Source organism: Periplaneta americana, chromosome 15, assembly GCF_040183065.1.
Source record: "Periplaneta americana isolate PAMFEO1 chromosome 15, P.americana_PAMFEO1_priV1, whole genome shotgun sequence".
Lineage (NCBI taxonomy): Eukaryota > Metazoa > Arthropoda > Insecta > Blattodea > Blattidae > Periplaneta > Periplaneta americana.
This window is the reverse complement of record NC_091131.1, coordinates 21,670,147-21,692,151: the sequence shown is the minus strand read 5'-3', so window position 1 is coordinate 21,692,151 and position 22,005 is coordinate 21,670,147. Positions and strand designations below refer to the sequence as shown.

At 36.3% G+C, this 22,005-nt stretch overlaps 1 protein-coding gene across 4 annotated transcripts in view; it reads left to right on the top strand.

Annotated features, from left to right (window-relative positions):
- The window catches only part of Pex5 (peroxin 5), a 53,640-nt gene that overhangs the window by 13,870 nt on the left and 17,765 nt on the right, over nt 1–22,005 (top strand). For 3 of the 4 annotated variants that reach the window (XM_069846788.1, XM_069846787.1, XM_069846789.1), the window contains exons 4-11: nt 1,145–1,272; nt 3,015–3,138; nt 6,846–7,232; nt 7,450–7,635; nt 10,915–11,043; nt 20,103–20,203; nt 20,722–20,890; nt 20,979–21,094. In XM_069846788.1, the coding sequence (XP_069702889.1) occupies nt 1,145–1,272; nt 3,015–3,138; nt 6,846–7,232; nt 7,450–7,635; nt 10,915–11,043; nt 20,103–20,203; nt 20,722–20,890; nt 20,979–21,094 (1,340 nt within the window). The remainder of the gene's footprint in view (nt 1–1,144; nt 1,273–3,014; nt 3,139–6,845; nt 7,233–7,449; nt 7,636–10,914; nt 11,044–20,102; nt 20,204–20,721; nt 20,891–20,978; nt 21,095–22,005) is intronic. The other variant, XM_069846790.1, reaches the window with a different exon arrangement.

Below are 22,005 nucleotides of genomic sequence, written 5' to 3'. Positions count from 1 at the left end.
TAAAAATTGTGGTAGTATTAAGAGATAATATTTTTTGTAACACAATTTTGTGTAAAGTTATAACTTAAAAGATGTTTGTATGTGACTGGGTTTTATTTTCGGAACGAATTGTCATAACGTGAGTTTGGATGGTTATTTTATTATCGTTTTGATAACCATTTGGAACGAACTAATGACGACAATCTAAGCTCAACTGTATATTCCAAAGAATGTTCCTTGTTTTTTATGTTTTTATTACAGATTAAAATGCTTAAAATGTATGCCTGTTACAGTTTCCAATGATATAAGCAGCAGTACAGTATTTAGTTATACAATCTACAGATTTCTACAGTTATAAAAGACCTAAGAGCGTACTCCACCCTCTAGCTTGGAACGACAACGTACAAGACGAATACCAACTTGAACAATAAATAACCACTTGACTCCACACACAGACAAAGCTATTAATGCATTAATAATGTTATTTCTCTGTTTCAGGGTCATCACGTTATTGGCAGTTTAGATCCATTGTCCCAATTGTTAACACTTTTATGGACCTTTAATGTATGTGAATTTTGAATAATGATTAAATTAAAACCTCCCACCCGAACATATTCCGACCAAACTATAGCCAATTGGCTTGTCGTCAGCACGACATCTCATCCTGCTCTAGGTTTTTCCGTGGTTTCCCTTGAGCAATAAGACAAATGTCGGGATGAGCCCTAAAAGAAATGGGCCACGGACCACTTCCCTTCCCCCACTCTTTCTCTTCTACTATCACAAAGAACTTGCTAATTTCTTAGATACCAACCCTGAATTATGACAATAGGGGAACATAAATATATTGTAAGTTCACAGGGCTAACGGCTTCGAAGCTGGGTACCTGGTTCTAATGAAGTGCACTGGTAGCAATCTAAAACATGGGGGCATGAGATAGTTACTCTGCCTGCCATTAAAAATTCACTTCACCAAATCCCCAAGGTAAAAAAAAAAAAAAAAAAAAAAAAAAAAGTTATACACGTCTTCATTGGGAAGTTTCAAATAAATAAATGCATTGTTGACCTTTACTGATGCTGCAGTGTGAGATATTGAGAGGTTGACAGAGTTGTGTAAAGTCATCGGAAGTGAGTACACTGAAAATTATCTTAGTGCTTTCTCTTTATAGGAAGATCCACATGAGGAAGAAATTTGGAATGCAGCAGCTGCTGCACGCAAAAAAGATGGACCTGAAGAGGAGGTTTTCGAGCTAGGATTTGGTCCAAAATGGGCTCAGGAATATTTGGAACAGTCACTGTAAGTACAATCGTTATCCATTCACACAAGAATATTGCATATTAATTGAAGCAGATATATTTACAACATTCTATTGAACAATTTGTTTGGAGTAGTGAGGCATAACAGGTCCAATGAGTAGCTGTCCTTTTGTGTCTCACTATTTTGCCTTTAAAAGCGAACCTGTATGCATTTCTGAAACATCGAAGATGTTAAATGTTAGCTAGAGTTGCCAGTTGGTTTTGAAGAAAATACAGGAGACTAAGAATTCGACAAAATTTCACGTGGAATGTTGACAAATCATTCTGTTCGGTTACTAAAAAATAACTTTATTCTTAGCAGCTAGGCTTAAATTAGAGTATTTTGAGACAGATTTTGTCTCGCGTATAGTTGAAGTCGACTGCAGTTTGCAGTTCTGATTTGATTAGATATGTCATGTTCTTGTTTCGAACATCTGTTCAGTTAATACTCACCAGAAGAAACGTCCTTTTTGTTTGTGCTTAGAACAAAACTCGCTAGTTTTTCCAAATTTATAACATTATCATAGTTTGATTTTAAACCGGTGAGCACTAAAACCCATTTCTGGCAAGCATTAGCCTATCTTCTACAAAGTCTGCAGATTTTATTGCGTCTTTTGAACAACAAAATTATTTCATCATATAAATCGTCATCATACACAACAAAATGAAATGTTTAGAATAAAGATTTTTACATTATGCAAAACAGCAGAAATAACTGAAATGCTCTCTCAATTAATATCACTCAATAAAAGAATTATATTCCAATGGATACCATCTCATTGTGGAATCCTGGGAAACGAGAATGCGAATGCTTTAGCAAAGAAGGGCAGCACTGCTACTTACAGACCTGTTACTAAATCTACGTATTACTCTGTGAAGAGATTTATTAAATCTACATACATAGACTTCAACAAACAAAATTTGATAACACAATCCCAAGGGAAAAAATGGAACTCTCTGCATCATAATCCACAGTTAATTCCCGATTTACCACGAAAATCGTCTGTAGCTGCATTTAGATTGGCAACAGGCCATGATTGTTTGGCTAAACACCTGCATAGAATTGGAATATATCAGTCCCATAACTGCCCATTGTGCAACTCAAACCAAGAAATGGATTCGGAACACCTCAAAATCTGTGCTTCATTGGCTGGTCATGATAATATCTTTGAAAAATATTGGAGTGCAAGAGATCAAATGACTTTATTGTCAAACTCCTGGCATTAGAAAACAACAACAACATTATGCAAAAATAAGGGAGGAAAATACTTGAAGATAAGAAAAATACAGGAGCCTGGAGACTTAAAAATTAGGGACAAATATGGGAGGTCCCGGGAAATACGGGAGGGTGGAATACCCAAAAGTCTACATAATATTTGTAACAGGTGTGGAAATGACAGTGTAAATTGTTTGTCATAAAAGTTTATTAATTTTCAGTAGTTCTTGTAACAGATTGATTCCATGTTTAAAATATGCTCAAATTGACAGTTTCTATAATTTATACAGTGGTCTCTTGTGGATCACGTGGTACGAAGTTAGTACAGACTAACGTAACTACTGTTACTCATAGCAGTTGTCTTTTGTACTACAGTCTTGCATCTGAGGTTGTACAATATAGTTACTAACACAGTATTTCTGCAAGCCGATGTTTATATAATTTTATTCAAGTCATAGTAAAATAGTAATTTAATAGATACTGTATATGATAAGATATGACTAGCTTTACACTGTTTTTGCTTACAGCAGTGATGAAGCAGATTGGGTTTCAAGTGCTTCAAAGGAAACCGACTCTAATTCTAAAGAATTACAAGATAATGCAAGGGAATTGCTCCAATCTGTTGATGACCCTAAATTCACTTATTCAAAGGTGAGTTAATTTTCTCATTTATTATCACTTTTAATTTTTCGTAGTAAATTGGACTGCAAGACTACATACTATGATAATAAATAATATAACTCTACTGCCTACACATCTGGTATCTGAAATATGTTAAGCACAGAGTTGTTTTCTCCATAAATCTCAGTATTCTAATGTTAAAATTTCAGTGAGTTCCAAGTGAAATGTCTGGTTGGGTGTGGGAGAAAGAAGCATCTTGTGGAATTATCACTTTCTCATTATACACATTTTCTGTGTTGTATTGTATTGTATTGTATTGTATTGTATTTATTAACATTCCATGGTATTCATACATGCTTACAGCTAGAATATGGAACAAGTCAAAAAACTTAATACTATTATAAAATCTTAATTTATAGTCACAGTCTAGATGAAATATATACAGACGAGATTTACAATATAGTCTACTAGTACAACAAATAGTTTTAGTATCAATTTCATGAAGTTTTATTGAATGTCATGAATTCACCTACAGAATGGAAGGCGTGAGAAATTAGGTACTTCTTTAATTTGGACCTAAATAATTTTATGTTTTGAGTTTCATTTTTTATATCGATAGGGAGGCTATTAAAAATGTTTACTGCCATATAACACACTCCTTTTTGATAGCACGATAGACTTGCTGATGGAGTATGAAAGTCATTTTTTTGACGTGTATTTATGCTATGAACTGTTGAATTAGTTACAAAGTTTTCACGATTACATACGAGGAAGACTATTAATGAAAAGATATACTGACAAGCCATGGGCATTATTTGTAGTTTTTTTTTAAATAGTCCTACACGATTCCCTAGATTTGGCACCTACTATTATTCTAATTACTCTTTTTTGTAATAGAAATATATTGTTACTATCTGTGGACTTTCCCCAGAATATTATTCCAAAACTCATTACCGAGTGGAAGTATGCAAAGTATATTGTTTTTAAGGTATTGATATTTACTATCTTTTGCATAGATCTAATAGCAAAACAAGCTGAATTTAGTTTGGGGGTAATTTCTTTAATATGATTTTTCCAATTTAACACATTATCGATTTTTAAGCCAAGAAATTTGGTTGTTGTTGTTTCTAATAGGGATCTATTGTTAATTATTGCGCTAGAAATTTGCGACGTTGAATTTGGACAGGATTTAAATTGAATTATGTTAGTTTTGTTACAATTTAATACTAATTTATTGACTGAGAACCAGTCACATATTTTGAAGAGAATTTCCTCTGTTGAAGATTGGAATGTGTTGGAGTTATTGGCTGTAATTACTATACTTGTGTCATCTGCAAATAATATGGGATGACCTACATTTTTTATAAGGGGGGCAAGATCATTTATAAAGACTAGAAAAAGTAGGGGACCTAATATTGATCCTTGAGGAATTCCATTATTAATAGTTCCCCATGTCGTTGCAGATTTCATAGTTGTATTGATTTCAACTTTCTGTTTCCTATCTATGAGATATGAGTGAAACCATTGGTGTGCAACACCTTTAATTCCATAATAATCTAATTTATCTAGCAGCATTTTATGATTTATACAGTCAAATGCTTTGGATAAATCACAGAAAATCCCTCCAACTTGTAATTTTTTATTTACTGCCTCCAGAATTTTGTCAGTTAAACTAAATGTTGCATTTTCTGTACCTTTATTTTTCCTAAATCCAAATTGTTCTGGGACTAAAATGTTGTATCTTTCTAGATTTTTACTTTTACATTACTTTTTCAAAGATTTTGGAGAAGACTGGTAAAAGTGATATGGGTCTGTAATTTTCTGGAGACGTTGTTTCTCCCTTTTTGAAGATAGGAATAGAAGACTCTTTGACGAATCAAGAACATTTACGAAAATGTCCAGCTTTGGCATCAAATCTTTTGGATTCAGACTCTAAATTATACTGCGAAGCTAGAAGGCGAAGGAAGAACTTCCAAGTGCCTGGGCAATAGATACTATTACTACTTATACAAAGCACTGGATGATTCGTATAAAATTGATGTTCTCCCTTATTTATATTAACAAAAATGTTACTAGTAACGATGTATTACATCTTATATGTCTGGAAAATTACTTACCTTTACACTAAATGCTGAAAATATCGTCCCTTCTCATCAAGACACAGCTGAACACATCTTCTATGTTCCCGCCATTTGTTGCAGCATTGTGTTATTAAAACTGTTGATCTCGTTTGTAAACCTCTCCTTCAAATCGTAGAAGAAAAAAAGGTGGGGAAACTTGTATCCTGAAGAAGTCTGTTCAACACAAAAAATTTTTTAAATTATAGTTTATTTAAGGTGCTCGCAACTGCCGAGGTTATATCAGCATTGCCGGTGTGGCGGAATTTTGTCCTGCAGGAGTTCTTTTACATGCCAGTAAATCTACTGACATGAGCCTGTCACATTTAAACACACTTAAATGCCATTGACCTGGGCCGGGATCGGACTCAAAATCTTGAGCACAGAAGGCCAGCGCTATACCGACTACACTACCGAGGCCAACTGTTCAACATAAATCTCGTAGGCCCCGAGAGGAATGAATTCTAGTTCATTCGTTGAGAAGCACCCGACTATAGCACGACTGTTTGTGTCACTCTTTTATTGCTCACTACCCGTACCCATGCGCTCCGCTGCACCTGTTAGAAATAAATATTAAGTATAATTAAAATAGGACATTTGATCCAGGGAACATTCGTGTTTTATAGAAGAATAAATCGTTTAATATGTTACTTAATTTAAATTGTATTTAAATAATTAAAATGCGACCATTTTGGTCCAAAGAGCACTCATTTGATGCAATGACAATTCCTTTAACATGTTTCTTAATTGTTATTACATGCAACCATAGTTTAATGAAGATTGACATATCATTTAGTTTTAATAAGTATACTTTATATTACTTACTATATGTTTCCATTGAATTATGGTAATCACTTAATTTTAACCCTTGTTTTCTATGTCTTCAGTAAATGGCGCTTGGCCCACTATGGTTCTGAACCCTTCAAATAACTTAAATAGCAATACAGCATATGTAGTGATATGTAATTATATTTCTTTCTTTCGAAAATGTAAGAATTCACGATCTCCTATGTACCATTGCCATGGAATGAATAAATGTGTTTTTCCTTCCTACTCAAAAATTTTATATTTTGCACATAGGAGTTACTGCAGAAACAACAACGCTATAATCTGAAACGGCGATGAAAATGTATTGTATTGTTATTTTAAAAGTCTTGTATATCCTTATATATCAGTCCTATCAAAATTTTGAATAGAATAAAACTTATCGGAAATCATTTTTAAAGAAACTTTTGTTATGTAACATTTTTCATAAAAATCAATAATAAGCGAGATATTTCGATTTATTTGATTCAGGCCCCCTTATAACCCCGCTTTTAAATAAAGTATTTTGAATGCCATATAGCCTAAAATCTAAGATACAACGAACTTAATTTATATTCCAATTTTCATCGAAATCCATTCAGCCATTATCACGTGAAAAGGTAACAAACATCCAGACAGACAAACATACAAACAAAAATTTCAAAAAAGCGATTTTCGGTTTCAGGATGGTTAATTATAAATGTCAACTCCAATTATTTTTGGAAACTCGAAAATTACAGAAAAATTTTGGCTACAGATTTATTATTAGTATAGATTATTTTCTCAGAATGATTTTTTTTTTTTTTTCTTTTTCAGTTCATGAAATTCATGCACCAAGTTGGTGAAGGTGAGATTACGATAGAGGATGGCCAGGTTATTGGTGATAAAACATTTACAGACCATGAGAATCCTTCCACCAAAGAGGCCGATGCTTGGGCTTCAGAGTTCAGTACACAAAAATCAACTGAAGCTCAAACAAAAGACGAAGCAACATCTTGGACGGAGGAATTTAAAGAAACTGTTCACCCAGGATTAGCCGAACCTCCTACTGAAACTGCGAATTCTGAACAGGATGAAGATAACAGTTTTGGATCTCAGTTCTGGGCTAAATTACAGGATGAATGGGAGAAATTGGCGAAAGGAGGAGAACTTGGTGACCATCCTTGGGTATCAGAATTTTCAGAATATTACGATCCATTTAAGGTATGTATTGCAGATTCTTTACAGAGTTGCCATATTTATATCATATCGTCGCTGCACCTCCAAAATCTGCTGTTTGCATTTAAACAGATTTTTTAGGAAAAAGAAAAAAGCATTGTCACTTTTAATTCCTTTGAATTTCAATATGTAAGGAAGTTCCCTCTGTACCCCCCAATTGCCTATAGATTGGATCGCTCTGAATTTTGTTTCCTCTTTAAAGGAGTACCATTTCGCAGCAGACAATCCTATGAAAGATAATAATGCTGCGCTGGAAGAGGGAAAACGGAAGCTAGAACAAGGAGATCTGCCAAGTGCTGTTCTATGTTTCGAAGCAGCCGTGCAGCAAGACCCAACCAACAGCGAGGCGTGGCAACTGCTGGGCACCACACAGGCCGAGAATGAACAGGTATAGGCCTACTCTTCAAATTCTAGATATAGTCACAGCGGTGCAGGATGGAATCCATGCTGTTAGGCAGGCCCTATCTGACTGCAATTACGTCACATAGAGTGATATCGTGGCTAACGAGAAAGACAGGCTGCGGCGCGAATTGGAGTCATGTGATTAGCATGGTCTAATCATGGCCATCGTGACAATTCCTAATATAAATACTTGTTCAAAGTTCTAAAAAACAAAGGACTTGCTATATTAAACTCCTGTTAAACGTGCTATATACAGAGTGTTTCAAAACTACGGGGCATAATTTCTGGTATGTATTTCCCACATGTAGACAATCAAAATAGTTCATTACAACATGTGTCCGGAAATGCTTTATTTCCGAGTTATGTCCTTCACAACATTGAAATTCACCGGAACGTTTTTCTTTCCGCAGGTCGTTGCCGTCAAAGGAGACATTAAGAGGGCACTTTGACAGTTCATTCCGAGGCGAAGGTTACATTCAGTGTTGTGTAGGCATTAGACTGTGCGACATGTATTCAAATCAAGAGCTGGCAGAGATACACTTCATGTACGGTAAGGCGGACGGCAATGCTGCGCTGGCTCGTCGTTTGTACCAGGAGAGGTACCCACAGCGACAATGTCCAGATCGGAAGACATTTGTACGTCTCCATTACCGTCTGTGCGAGTATGGAAAATTTAACTCTCCTGGTTTGGGAAGGGGACGACCAAGATCTACAACTCCAGAAGTACAGGAGGAGATTCTGGAGGCTGTGAACATGACTCCTTCTATCAGCACACGAAGGGTAGCATTGCAAGTCAGTGTTCCTCATACGACTGTCTGGAGACTGTTGAAAGAGTATCAATTGTATCCTTATCATTTGCAATGTGTACAGGCCCTGTCACCAGCAGATTACCCTGCACGAGTTAGGTTCTGTCAGTGGTTCTTGCAGCAGTGTGGTGTAAATTCGAACTTTCCTGCCTTAGTATTATTTACAGATGAAGCACAGTTCACACGAGATGGCATAACAAATTTCCACAATCAGCATGTATGGGCGTATGAAAACCCACGTGCAACTGTTCCATCTCATCACCAGGTGCGGTTCTCCCTCAACATGTGGGCCGGTATCAATGGTGATCGATTAGTTGGACCCCATGTACTTGTAAACAGACTTATGGGGCAGGCATACACAAACTTCCTGGAAAACACCATACCTCATGTTTTAGAAGACACTCACTTCACTGATCAATCGTCAACACATTCACTTCTTGCATGATGGCGCTCCTGCACACTTCAGTCGTACGGCTCGCCGGTACTTGGATCGAAGGTTTCCTGATCGATGGATAGGTAGAGGTGGCCCAATTGCTTGGCCTCCACGCTCACCTGATCTGAACCCTCTCGATTTCTACTTGTGGGGCCATTTAAAATCATTGGTTTATTCGTCTCCGGTGCCTGATTTGGGATCCCTTCGGAATCGAATTGTGGCATGTTCTGAGGACATACGCAATACTTCTGGAGTTTGGGATCGTGTTCGCAGGTCAATGAGACCGATGTGAGGTCTGTATTCAAGCAGGAGGTGGACATTTTGAACATCTTCTGTAATGACAACGACCTGCGGAAAGAAAAACGTTCCGGTGAATTTCAATGTTGTGAAGGCCATAACTCGGAAATGAAGCATTTCTGGACACATGTTGTGATGAACTATTGTGGGAAATACATACCTGAAATTATGCCCCTTATTTTTGAAACACTCTGTATAAACTTGTTCAATGTTGGCCCATGTTATGACTAAGAATGTTACATGGCATTGTAGCCTGTCTTTTTTTTGTTAGCCACAAATTGATATTGAGTCTGGTGTGTCCATTGATAAATATTAGTTTAGTAATATATTTTTATTTGTGTGTGTTGTAGAGTCGTGTCTTAGAAATTTATAAAGAATTTTCTTTTGTTGTGATTTAAGAAAAGAAAGGTAACAGTTTCCTCACTACCACACAGAAATTTTGGTCTTGAGAAGGGTCCCTTTTACACAGCATGCATTTCAACAAGCATTGTTGCATAAAAAAAGTGATAATACAGGACGATTCACGAGGAAAGGTAAAAAATTTAGGATATGATATCTTAGGCCATTTTGAGTGAAAAAGTTCATATGAGCATAGGTCCGTTTTCGAACGATGGCGGAGCTAGATGCATTTTTTTGGTAAAAAAATTTGAATCAGACGTTACTATATGCTGCTGACATGAGATGTGAGACAAGGTCACGGATCGCAATGAATGATACAACATTAGAATCTGCATTGTGAACGACGTGGATCAGATAAATTCATTCACCTCACAAACCGGGTGATGGAGCATTACAAATGTTCAATTGCCTGCTCTTGTCTGCTGTAATGACACAGAACCTGCACATAACACAAATACACTATCGCTTATCAGTTCACAGCAGTTCAGCCAGCTACCTACAGTACAGTAGTTATACAGGTACAGTTATCGGAAGTGTTAAGTTATGTTTTTCAAGATGCCTTATAAGTTTTCGACTGCAGAATATGCTGATAATGTGTATATTTATGGTTTGTGCGATGAAAGTTCCTTGCGTGCCGTTGCTGAATATGAATGACACTTTCCAAACAGAAGAGTACCATATCGAAGAGTAGCCTATTTACTGTCTGTGGATTGGATGAAAGACTTGGTATACCAAAGGCAGGTGGAAACAAGAGAGGTGCTAATCACCGTATTTTGTATGCTGCACGCCACATAAAGAACAGCCACAAGCAACTCTCCCGAGCGATGAGTGTGATTCACGCCTGAGTGCAACAGTGCATTGAAGCAGAAGGAGGTACCTTTGAAAATGTGCGAATACATCGACCCCGACATCTAGAATTCTCTAAATACGAGTTAGTACAATGGAATCCCAGAAGTTTATGCGAAATCAAAGAGCCATATCTCCATAACTGTTCGAAAACGGACCCATATACATATGAACTTTTTGACTCAGAATGACTTCAGAATTCACATCCTAAATTTTTTGCCTTTTCTCGTGAATCAGCCTGTATATATATCTTTGGAGAAAGTGTCATTTTGAGTTAGGTTACCAGTCCTGGTAACATATTATATTCAGTGAATGTAATGGTAAACCACTAATGTCAAAAATGCCAGAAAAAGTATACTGTACTATATTATTTTTTATCCCTATTTCATGTCATGAAGGCTCACAAGGTAAGACTCCCACTTATAAAGAAAACTGGGATATTATTATTATTATTATTATACTACTGTTATTATTGTGTTTCCAGGATCCAACAGCAATTGCCGCGCTTAAGAAGTGCATAGAACTAGATCCAAGTAATTTGACAGCCCTTATGGCACTCGCTGTTAGTTACACCAATGAAAGCTACCAGAACCAAGCGTGCCATGCTCTGAAGGTAAAGTAAGCCAAATGCTACTAGTTAGACAGGTACAAGCTGTTACTGCAGCAGCCTCCTACATTTGTTTCTTTTTTTTACTTTTACTAAGTTCCAGTTTCATTTTTTTCTTCTCCCTGTTCCATAGCATGTATGTGGATCCCAAAATTTATTATTTCCAGTCCTTAAATTGTTTAATAAAATAGTTGTCTAAAGTAGCAGTCACTAAGGAAAGCATTGCTGGACTAACTAAAATGAAAACTACAAAAATAATTACATATTTATTCATCTGCACATTATTCATACATTTCCTCAAGGTTCATATTTTTATAAGTTTTGCTTTGATTCATTGATACTTCTAACAAGAAACTGAGTACTCAGAATGTAATGAAGCTAGTGTACTTAATTGAACTGTTTGCCTTTTAAGTACTATTCTGTCACAGATTAGGAGTGGAGAGGGTGGCAAATGCATAATTAGAGATGATCTAGGTCAGGAGCGCCCAAACTTTCTATCATAAGGGCCAATAATTGCTCTAGTGATTGACCTCGGACCACATTGCAGTGTACTTAATTTTTAAAAAACGCAGTGTAAATTTTTGTTAATATTACGATATGATATGATATGAATTTGGTATTCCCAAGAAACTAGTTCGATTAATTAAAATGTGTCTCAGTGAAACATACAGCAGAGTCCGTATAGGTCAGTTTCTATCTGATGCTTTTCCAATTCACTCCGGGCTAAAGCAGGGAGATGCACTATCACCTTTACTTTTTAACTTCGCTCTAGAATATGCCATTAGGAAAGTTCAGGATAGCAGGCAGGGTTTGGAATTGAACGGGTTACATCAGCTTCTTGTCTATGCAGATGACGTGAATATGTTAGGAGAAAATACACAAACGATTAGGGAAAACACGGAAATTTTACCTGAAGCAAGTAAAGCGATCGGTTTGAAAGTAAATCCCGAAAAGACAAAGTATATGATTATGTCTCGTGACCAGAATATTGTATGAAATGGAAATATAAAAATTGGAGATTTATCCTTCGAAGAGGTGGAAAAATTCAAATATCTTGGAGCAACAGTAAAAAATATAAATGACACTCGGGAGGAAATTAAACGCAGAATAAATATGGGAAATGCGTGTTATTATTCAGTTGAGAAGCTCTTATCATCCAGTCTGCTGTCCAAATATCTGAAAGTTAGAATTTATAAAACAGTTATATTACCAGTTCTTCTGTATGGTTGTGAAACTTGGACTCTCACTCTGAGAGAGGAACATAGGTTAAGGGTGTTTGAGAATAAGGTGCTTAGGAAAATATTTGGGGCTAAGCGGGATGAAGTTACAGGAGAATGGAGGAAGTTACACAACACAGAACTGCACGCATTGTATTCTTCACTTGACATAATTAGGAACATTAAATCCAGACGTTTGAGATGGGCAGGGCATGTAGCACGTATGGGCGAATCCAGAAATGCATATAGAGTGTTAGTTGGGAGACCGGAGGGAAAAAGACCTTTAGGGAGGCCGAGACGTAGATGGGAGGATAATATTAAAATGGATTTGAGGGAGGTGGGGTATGATGATAGAGACTGGATTAATCTTGCTGGCGGGCTTATGTGAGGGCGGCAATGAACCTTCGGGTTCCTTAAAAGCCATTTGTAAGTAAGTAAGTATTACGATAAAACAGATTATACTAAAATTAAATTAATTAATTAATTTTATAAAATTTGGATCACTTAATTTTGAAAAATACTTAAGTAAAAAAGGCATGCACTCACCTAATGAGAAGTGTGGAACTGGTGTTTTGAAGATAATAATTGTCGATATCCGGTCTCTGCTCTGTAGTGCTCACTTTGTTTCCATGCTCTTTCACAAAATAATTACTGAGCCAAGATTCATTATACTTTCTACACTCACTATCGACTTTGCATTGTTTCGAAAACATTTTGTACTTAAGTAAACCTGACTCCACACTACCGCACGGACAGTGGACACTGATGAAGAATGACAATGAAAGTTGTAGAGTTGGTGGATAACGGAATGTAAGGGATGAATGACTTACCCTGTGGTGATTGACCGGCTTGTATTGGGATGGGGGTAGCCCCAAACTCCAGTCACAATGTCGCATTCAGTAAGTTTCTGGTACATAGACTACTCAATGAAAAAAAATATATACTATTGTCTTCATTTTCCAGGAAGTAACGGTTACCCAACCTTCAAACTTTCGAGTTATACTCAAAACATATTATGCTGCTGGAAATTGAACTTTATGAAGTTCTTTAAAATTAAAGAATTGATATTCAGATCATGGCGGGCCACTGCAACGATCATGGCAGGCTATATGTGTCCCATGGGCTGTAGTTTGGGCGGCCCTGACCTAGATGTTTTCAGAACTTTTTTTCTCTGCACACTCTTTGGACCAATGATAAATCATTGACAGTGAGATAAAGAAAGTGGGGAGGCGAAGAATTCAATTCAGTTTTTACATTCTCAGTGGAAAATGTATTTTGATATTGAAAAAAAAAAAAATCGATTTGGACATTTTCACGGAAATACATGTTTTTAGCATCCCTGTTGCCGAAAAAGTGGTTTTTGACTTGCAAGTTGTATACCTGTTTGTCCGTCTCTACACAGTGATTTCTCCTAAATTATTGAATTGTTTTTGTTCATGTACAGCATCTATGAGTAATTTTATCTGGAAATGATTCAAGTTCAAATTTAATTCAGAATTCAAATTTATTTAACATTTTTGTTTAAATCATATGAAGAGTTGCGGGAAAAACGATGCATGTCACATTTCTGTTAAGGATTACATAATGATCTAATTGAGTCTATAACTGCACGATTTAGTGCTGTTTCTATAGAAAATAAAGGAAAGGATTACTGTATTCGTGGTGATAATTCTCCTTTTTACTATTTTTCATAAGAACAACATTAAATTTCGCAGTGATCCATTGAATTAGATAATGATAACAACCTTAAGAAAACTGTGAAATTCGTCGTTTTTCCCGCGAAGTCTTCATATGATTCAGACTACAGTTCCCTGAAATGAGCACGAGGTCGTGCTTGGGTATAGTCCAATAGAGCAAAATTTAGGACTTGGTCTACATAAATTTTATACAGACATCAATAATAATTAGATAATACAATAACAATATTAGAATAATAGTAACGAAAAATAATACCAATAAAAATAGTAATACCAATTAATAATAATAATAGCAATATCAATCAATTTTATAAAATAGATATAGAAAAACCATTAAGCCAGATAAAGTTAACACAATTTATGAGAAAGAAAAAAACTGGAAGTCCACGAAGAAGTTCGTTGTGCAACAGGCGACAGCTACTGTCATATTGATATTATATTATATGTTAAGGGGGAGAGGAAGGTAATGAAGCTGAAAATATACATCTGACCTTCCTCTGGTCATTAGAGAATTGCTGTAATGTCAGGGGTGAAAATGACCTTGTATCTGAAAAAGAGGGAAATGTCAGGGAATTTTAAAACAGATTTGGGTGGACACCTTGTTATAGTACTACTGTGACTCACTATAGCTTAGCCCATGTTTCTTTGCATTTATATTTTTTTGATACACAAAGAAGTGTTTATACACAAATACATTAGTGTTACATATGACACGGTGTTTAAAGTTTGCTGAAACAGTGATCGTCAGATCCCAATCCGAGCAATGCTTTCTCTCTTCCCCTGTTTTTGTTTTGGTGTGCATGGACTTGTCCCACTCATTCACAACCTGTAATCCACGCCATACAATCTCCTTGTTAATGGTTAAACTTTATTTTTGTTTCTTTCATAGAAACAGTAAGTGACAATTACAATGGATCAGAGATCCATATTATGCTGATTCACATCAAAACTACGATTCATCCTTACAGGAACTATACTGATATATCAGTAAACATGGGAGAGGAGTGCCATTACCTTGCCTTGAAAGGTCGTCCTGTTTTTTGTATCTTATCTTATTCTCATAATGAGTTTGTTGTCCTTGTAGAGTTACTAAGTCATTGGGCATAGTTCATTACCTTTATGCAGGGACTTTGACTGTCTAAAAGTACGCTACTTTGATCAATGTTTATTATTAGTTGAACTCAGTGGGACCACCACAATAATCTACCTTTACGAAAGCTGATGTGATAAGAAAACTACCTGCGTACATTTTACTAGCATACCTCGCATATTTTTAATGTGGCATTCTCCTCAAAATACATATTTGTAAAGGCTTCATTAAAGTCGTTCGCTGGATGAAAGTTGGCTAATCAAATGTTATCTCGTGATTGCCATGATGACTCAGTGCTAGTGCACTGGGTTTATAAGCCTGGGTTCAAATCCCAGTTTATCCATCCTGGATTTATCACTTGTGTTGGGCAAGTTCATGGTCAGGGCAACACAGAGATTTTTTCCTGATTCTCTGGTTCCTATGTGACATTCCAACAATTCTTTATTATCATTATTCATTTCGAATTTAATGTGGACCCACCATATGTGATGCACTCTGGATAGTCTCTGAGGGTGCTATTCATAGACATTTCGCTAGCCCGCGCTACGAGCGTGCTAAACTAGCCCCGGCTATCGACTGGTTACTTGTACAGGATTCATATCATATCATATCGCTAACATTGGTTTATGGATACGAAAAACGTTGGTTCGCTGATCATCCACCGGAAGCCCGCACAAAGAATGTCTATGAATACGGCCCTGAGGAACTAAGTTGTTTTGCTTCTCAGCACTAGTGACATCTGTGATCAAGCTCATAGAGTTGGGGTGAACAGCAGCAAGTTAAGGGCACTACCATTGTATAATAATAATAATAATAATAATATTATTATTATTATTGTTATTATTTATTTCTTCATTTATTGATATTTATGTGCTGGACAACAGCCATTGGCCAATAAAAGTCCAGCACAATGATATAATTAATACAATAACATGAACACCAATGATACAAATTAACTATAATAATAATAATAATAATAATAATAATAATAATAATAATAATACTTACTTACAAATGGCTTTTAAAGAACCCGAAGGTTCATTGCTGCCCTCACATAAGCCCGCCATCGGTCCCTATCCTGCGCAAGATTAATCCAGTCTCTATCATTATACCCCACCTCCCTCAAATCCATTTTAATATTATCCTCCCATCTACGTCTCGGCCTCCCTAAAGGTCTTTTTCCCTCCGGTCTCCCAACTAACACTCTATATGCATTTCTCGATTCGCCCATATGTGCTACATGCCCTGCCCATCTCAAACGTCTGGATTTTAAGTTCCTAATTATGTCAGGTGAAGAATACAATGCGTGCAGTTCTGTGTTGTGTAACTTTCTCCATTCTCCTGTAACTTCATCCCGCTTAGCCCCAAATATTTTCCTAAGCACCTTATTCTCAAACACCCTTAACCTATGTTCCTCTCTCAGAGTCTCAGAGTGAGAGTCCAAGTTTCACAACCATACAGAAGAACCGGTAATATGTTTTATAAATTCTAACTTTCAGATATTTGGACTGCAGACTGGATGATAAGAGCTTCTCAACCGAATAATAACAGGAATTTCCCAAATTTATTCTGCTTTTAATTTCCTCCCCAGTGTCATTTATATTTGTTACTGTTGCTCCAAGATATTTGAATTTTTCCACCTCTTCGAGGGATAAATCTCCAATTTTTATATTTCCATTTCGTACAATATTCTGGTCACGAGACATAATCAAATAATAATAATAATAATAATAATAATAATAATAATAATAATAATAATAATAATAATAATAATTAGATCTCTGATTTTTCGCCCTCAAGAGGCTTAAAATTTGCTAACTTAGGCTCTAACTTAGTGAAATTAGGCATTAAAATGTACTGAATAATGAAAAATATTAATGGATCATATTTTTTATTTTCCCATGTATAAATGTTATTGGGTTGCAAAAGGGTATCTGTCGGATACAGGGGGGAGAGCCATTAATCCTTCCCATTGAAGGTTTTAAGGAACCAACCTGGACAAATACCCAATGTCCCATCCCTACCTTCCCGTGGTGCAGCTGTTAGTAAGCATAATTTTACGAGCTGAACTAAAGGGAGGGGCTACTCATCCATTAGCACTGGTCAGCTTGATGAGTTAATGACTGAATTTGGTATAATTTTCCTCTATCCAATACCTAATTCCCTCTTTACCCTTTCCTATCCAGTCCTCTGACTGAACTCTTACTTTCTTCGATCCCGATGGCATTAGAGCATTCGAGGCCTAGGGGTTCATTTCCCTTTCCTTCCTCCTCTTTCTACTTTTCTGTTCCTAGTGCTGACCTGCTATGGCACTAAAATCGTCCTCCAGTGCCTTAAGGAGGGAAAGCTGGTGATCAACAAGATCTCCCAGCTAGGTCCAATGGACCCGTCGACCAACAGCAGGTGTGGTCCTCCAGACATTCTGGGGGTTGTGTGTGAATGAAGTAGCCACCAAAACGTTAAAATATGGTGTTCACTTAAATCGGCTGCAACTTGCCATTTAACCGCTCGCATCAAAATCCACAGTTAATTCCCGATTTATCACGAAAATCGTCTGTAGCTGCATTTAGATTGGCAACAGGCCATGATTGTTTGGCCAAACACCTGCATAGAATTGGAATATATCAGTCCCCTAACTGCCCATTGTGCAACTCAAACCAAGAAATGGATTCGGAACACCTCAAAATTTGTGCTTCAGTGGCTGGTCATGATAATATCTTTGAAAAATATTAGAGTGCAAGAGGTCAAATGACTTTATTGTCAAATGCCTGGCATTAGAAAACAACAACATAAATGTTATTGACTGTTGGATTAACTGCCATTATGAATAATTATCACAATTTTTTTCTAAAACTGTAATGTTAAACACTGCGTTTTGTCAGTGAGAATCATTTAAAATTTAGAGAAAGAGCTTTCAGTTCAAATATACGAAATAGGAGCAAAGATGAAATTTGTTACAGTTGGTACATCAGCACCATCTGGAGTACTTTTTATTTTGCCCCATTAACACTTGGTCCTGAATTCTTTTTTAGTACACTTTGCCCATTTTGAATTAGCGCACATGTTACAGCTTAGTTTTTCAACATTTCATATACGGTACCAATTATTTCTCCACAGAATAGCGCATCACATTACCACAAGAAATTTCTTAAATTAAATTAGAGTTAACAGAAGATTCCACTAACCAGATTTATGTTGTTCTTTGACTCCCACTCATTTTACTATACTCCAGGAAACTTTCAATTGCTCTCAACCCACCCCTTTCTTTTTGTTATCCTCTCTAATGCCAACTCTTGTCCTTGGAACATCAGTGCAGCTTAGAATTATGAAATAAAAAATTATAATTTCGCAGTTAATTTTGGAATTTCAGGCCAGTAATCAGGAAAACAGGAACCAATAATCATTTTAGGGCACTGTTAAACTCTTCCAGTACCTAGCTTTGATCTTTCATGAAATGTGAAGATCTGTAATTACTTTCCACTTTCTTATAATAGAACAAAATAGGCATTTGCCCTAAAATGCGAGGTCCGGTTATAACAAATAGGTTGTGAACTAGGGAACTTCTTGTAAAACTGTCATTATATGTACAGTCTTAGAAAAAAGTTTTATCGCACAGATACTTTGTACTGTAAGTCCCAGAAAGGAGGCAGTACGCATGATCAGATATACAACGAAACAAAACTAATTGTATTACCTCAACTAGTCCTTCTTTTGTGGACCAGGTCGCTCATCCTCTGATCATGCACACTGTCTCCTTTCTGGGACTTGTAAAGTGTCTGTGCAACGAAACTTTTTTCTAAGACTGTACATATCCATTATAACTGAATCATTTGTGTCATTTAGGAAGGTCTCACAGGACTCGAATATTTTTTTTCAAATATTGTAAACATTTTAGGATTTTCCCAAACGACCCAGCATGTGTTCCAGAAATTCTTGAAAGTTGGCTTAGCTACCATAATAGAGACAGACATGATTAAATTACATAAGTGAGGTCAGATACAACAGTGTTCATGAGTAGGATAGTTATATACAATAGAGTGATTTAATACAGTTATATGAACGCTTTTTAATGATTGAATAAAATTAATAAAATCGGTTAAAAACCATACATGTTTCGGAGGAATGCTCCTCCATCTTCAGTGGTAGTACCACGACGCTGGTACAGATGTTCGCGTCGTGGTACTACCACTGAAGATGGAGGAGCATTCCTCCGAAACATGTATGGTTTTTAACCGATTTTATTAATTTTATTCAATCATTAAAAAGCGTTCATATAACTGTATTAAATCACTCTATTGTATATAACTAGAGACAGACATATTATTAATAGTAGTTTTAAATGAAGTTCCTTTCATTTACTTATTTATGTTTCCAAATCTCGTCTTGAATAACAGTGGTTTGGGATAGCCAGGCATAACGAATACAACAAAGGAAATGGTCTTCACTTCATGGACTACATAATCCTGTTGTTGGAATCTGCAAATAGTTCCGAAAAGTTGAACATAATAAATCACGACACTATAGTCCCAACGCTGTTATTTCCGGCGTGACTCCGCCTCTTTGCATACATCTTAGAACGTGAAGGCTCTATAAAGTCTAGGTAGGTAGTATCGTTCGCCATTTTTGTTCTTACATTGCCGAGCTACCATACGAGGAATCTATTTGCCGCACCGTTAAATATTATCATGTCATAGCTCCTATGACAATAAATCAAACGCATTGTAATTCAGCAAATAATTGAGCGGCAAATAACGTCTTCGTGTACTTTCTGCGAATGCCAACGAAAGAGCTAAAATGGCGGGCGATTATATTAAGTATTTATCGAGCCTTAAGAAATGAATCAGCGAATCACAAGACGCACATTTAAATGTAGCCAACCTGCAATGCGATTGGCTGCCGGAAATTAGAGCGACGGGACTATAGGTAGAAAACCCAACATAATAACTCTAAATTCAGGAGTCTATTTCTTATTATTTAAAGTACCTTCGTGAAATTGAAACTGGCTTCATTTTTTAGTTTACCTATTCTGTCAGCAGTGCCAACATTCTTTATTAATTGCAGGAATGGCTTCGTGAGAACCCAAAATATTCTGATTTAGTGCCAAAAAATGATCAGGCATCGAGTTCGTCAAGAATGAACAATGTAACTTCCTTGTTGACAAAGTGAGTATTGCTTCTGGTTTTGCCTTAACTTCCTGTCTCCAAATATGTGCATGCTTTCTTAATTAGACAGGATCATCGGCTTTGGTTAACAGTCTGAATAAGAAAAAAAAAAACATTCTAATAACAAATCAAATGTCCACACCTGTGGAGTAACGCTTAGCAAGTCTGGCCGCGAAACCAGGTGGCCCGGGTTCGATTCCCGGTCGGGGCAAGTTACCTGGTTGAGGTTTTTTCCGGGGTTTTCCCTCAACCCATTACGAGCAAATGCTGGGTAACTATCGGTGCTGGACCCCGGACTCATTTCACCGGCATTATCACCTTCATCTCATTCAGACACTAAATAACCTAAGCTGTTGATAAAGCGTCGTAAAATAACCTACTAAAAAAAAAAAAAAAAAAAGAAATCAAATCCATTTAGAATGAGAGTTATGCTAGAGTCTTATGCTAATGTTGTTGATTGATGGAATTGATTCTGGGAGTTGTTGATTGTACTTTTATGTTGACTTTCACTCTTGCAGCGGCATCCACACGGAAGTGCAAGAGATGTATATTGCAGCAGCTCGAAGAAATCCTTCAGAAACAATCGATCCTGACGTGCAGTGTGGATTAGGTGTCCTCTTTAACCTCACTAATGAGTACGATAAAGCAGTGGACTGCTTCAAATCTGCCCTGCAAGTTCGGCAAGGAGTGAGTTCTACTACTGTAGTGGCACTTGATTGTTGCTTATGGGGATGAATGAAACAGTGTGTCTGAAGTAATTTTTATTTATTTGCAGGATGCTAGAATGTGGAATCGACTGGGAGCGACATTAGCAAATGGCAACCGATCAGAGGAAGCAGTAGATGCATACCATAATGCTTTGCAGCTTTCTCCTGGTTTCATCAGAGCCAGGTAAACATAAGACTTGCATTTTATGCGAAATAATAGTCAATAGTCAATAAGGGGTGATTGGTGAAATTTCTATTTTCTACATTTTTCAAGCTATGTCCTTGCTTTTTTTGTACACATAATCACGATGTGATAATTAAGATGCAGTGAAGTTTCATTTCTTTGAGTCATTTAGTTTCTGAGTTATGAACAAAAATATTCTGAAAAATTTGCATATCTCAAAATGAAATATGTCGCTCAATTTTTGAGTAAAATGTTTGAAATTTTTTTATGCAAGACCAGTTGGATATTTAGGAAAACATCACGCATCAGTTGTTCTATATCTTTACTACAAAAGGTGGAAAACATTTTTGTAACCACTGCATACCTAAAAATAATTTTTTTTTTTTCATATTTTATTCCAAAAAGTATTAATTTAATCATAAAACCCATGTGCTATTTTCTTAACCACAGTACATAAAACATGCAGTATAGTACATTATGCAACGAGCCTATAATGGTAGTAATTAAGACGCAAGTATGATTGTTTATGAAACGAGCGCAAGCGAGTTTCATAATTTTCATATGAGCGTCTTAATTACCATTATAGGCAAGTTTCATACGACTTTTTATGCTCGACCATATTTCTAACTTGAAAGTATTGAAAATTAGGTCTTTTTATGGTTATGTGCGAACTGACCTGAATTGTGAGATGTGCGCAGACGCGAAAGTATTGATTTTTTCCGAGGCCGAATGTCATTGACCTTGGCACAGAATAACAATGAACATTAGTCTGATATAACCTGGAAATTGATTTAGAATTGAAAAACGAGATGACAAATTGAATTTATTTGAATATTATTTACAATTAAGCTAATTATTATAGTAACAGAACATAACCTTCTGCGACAGTATTGGATTTCCAGCCCCCGTGA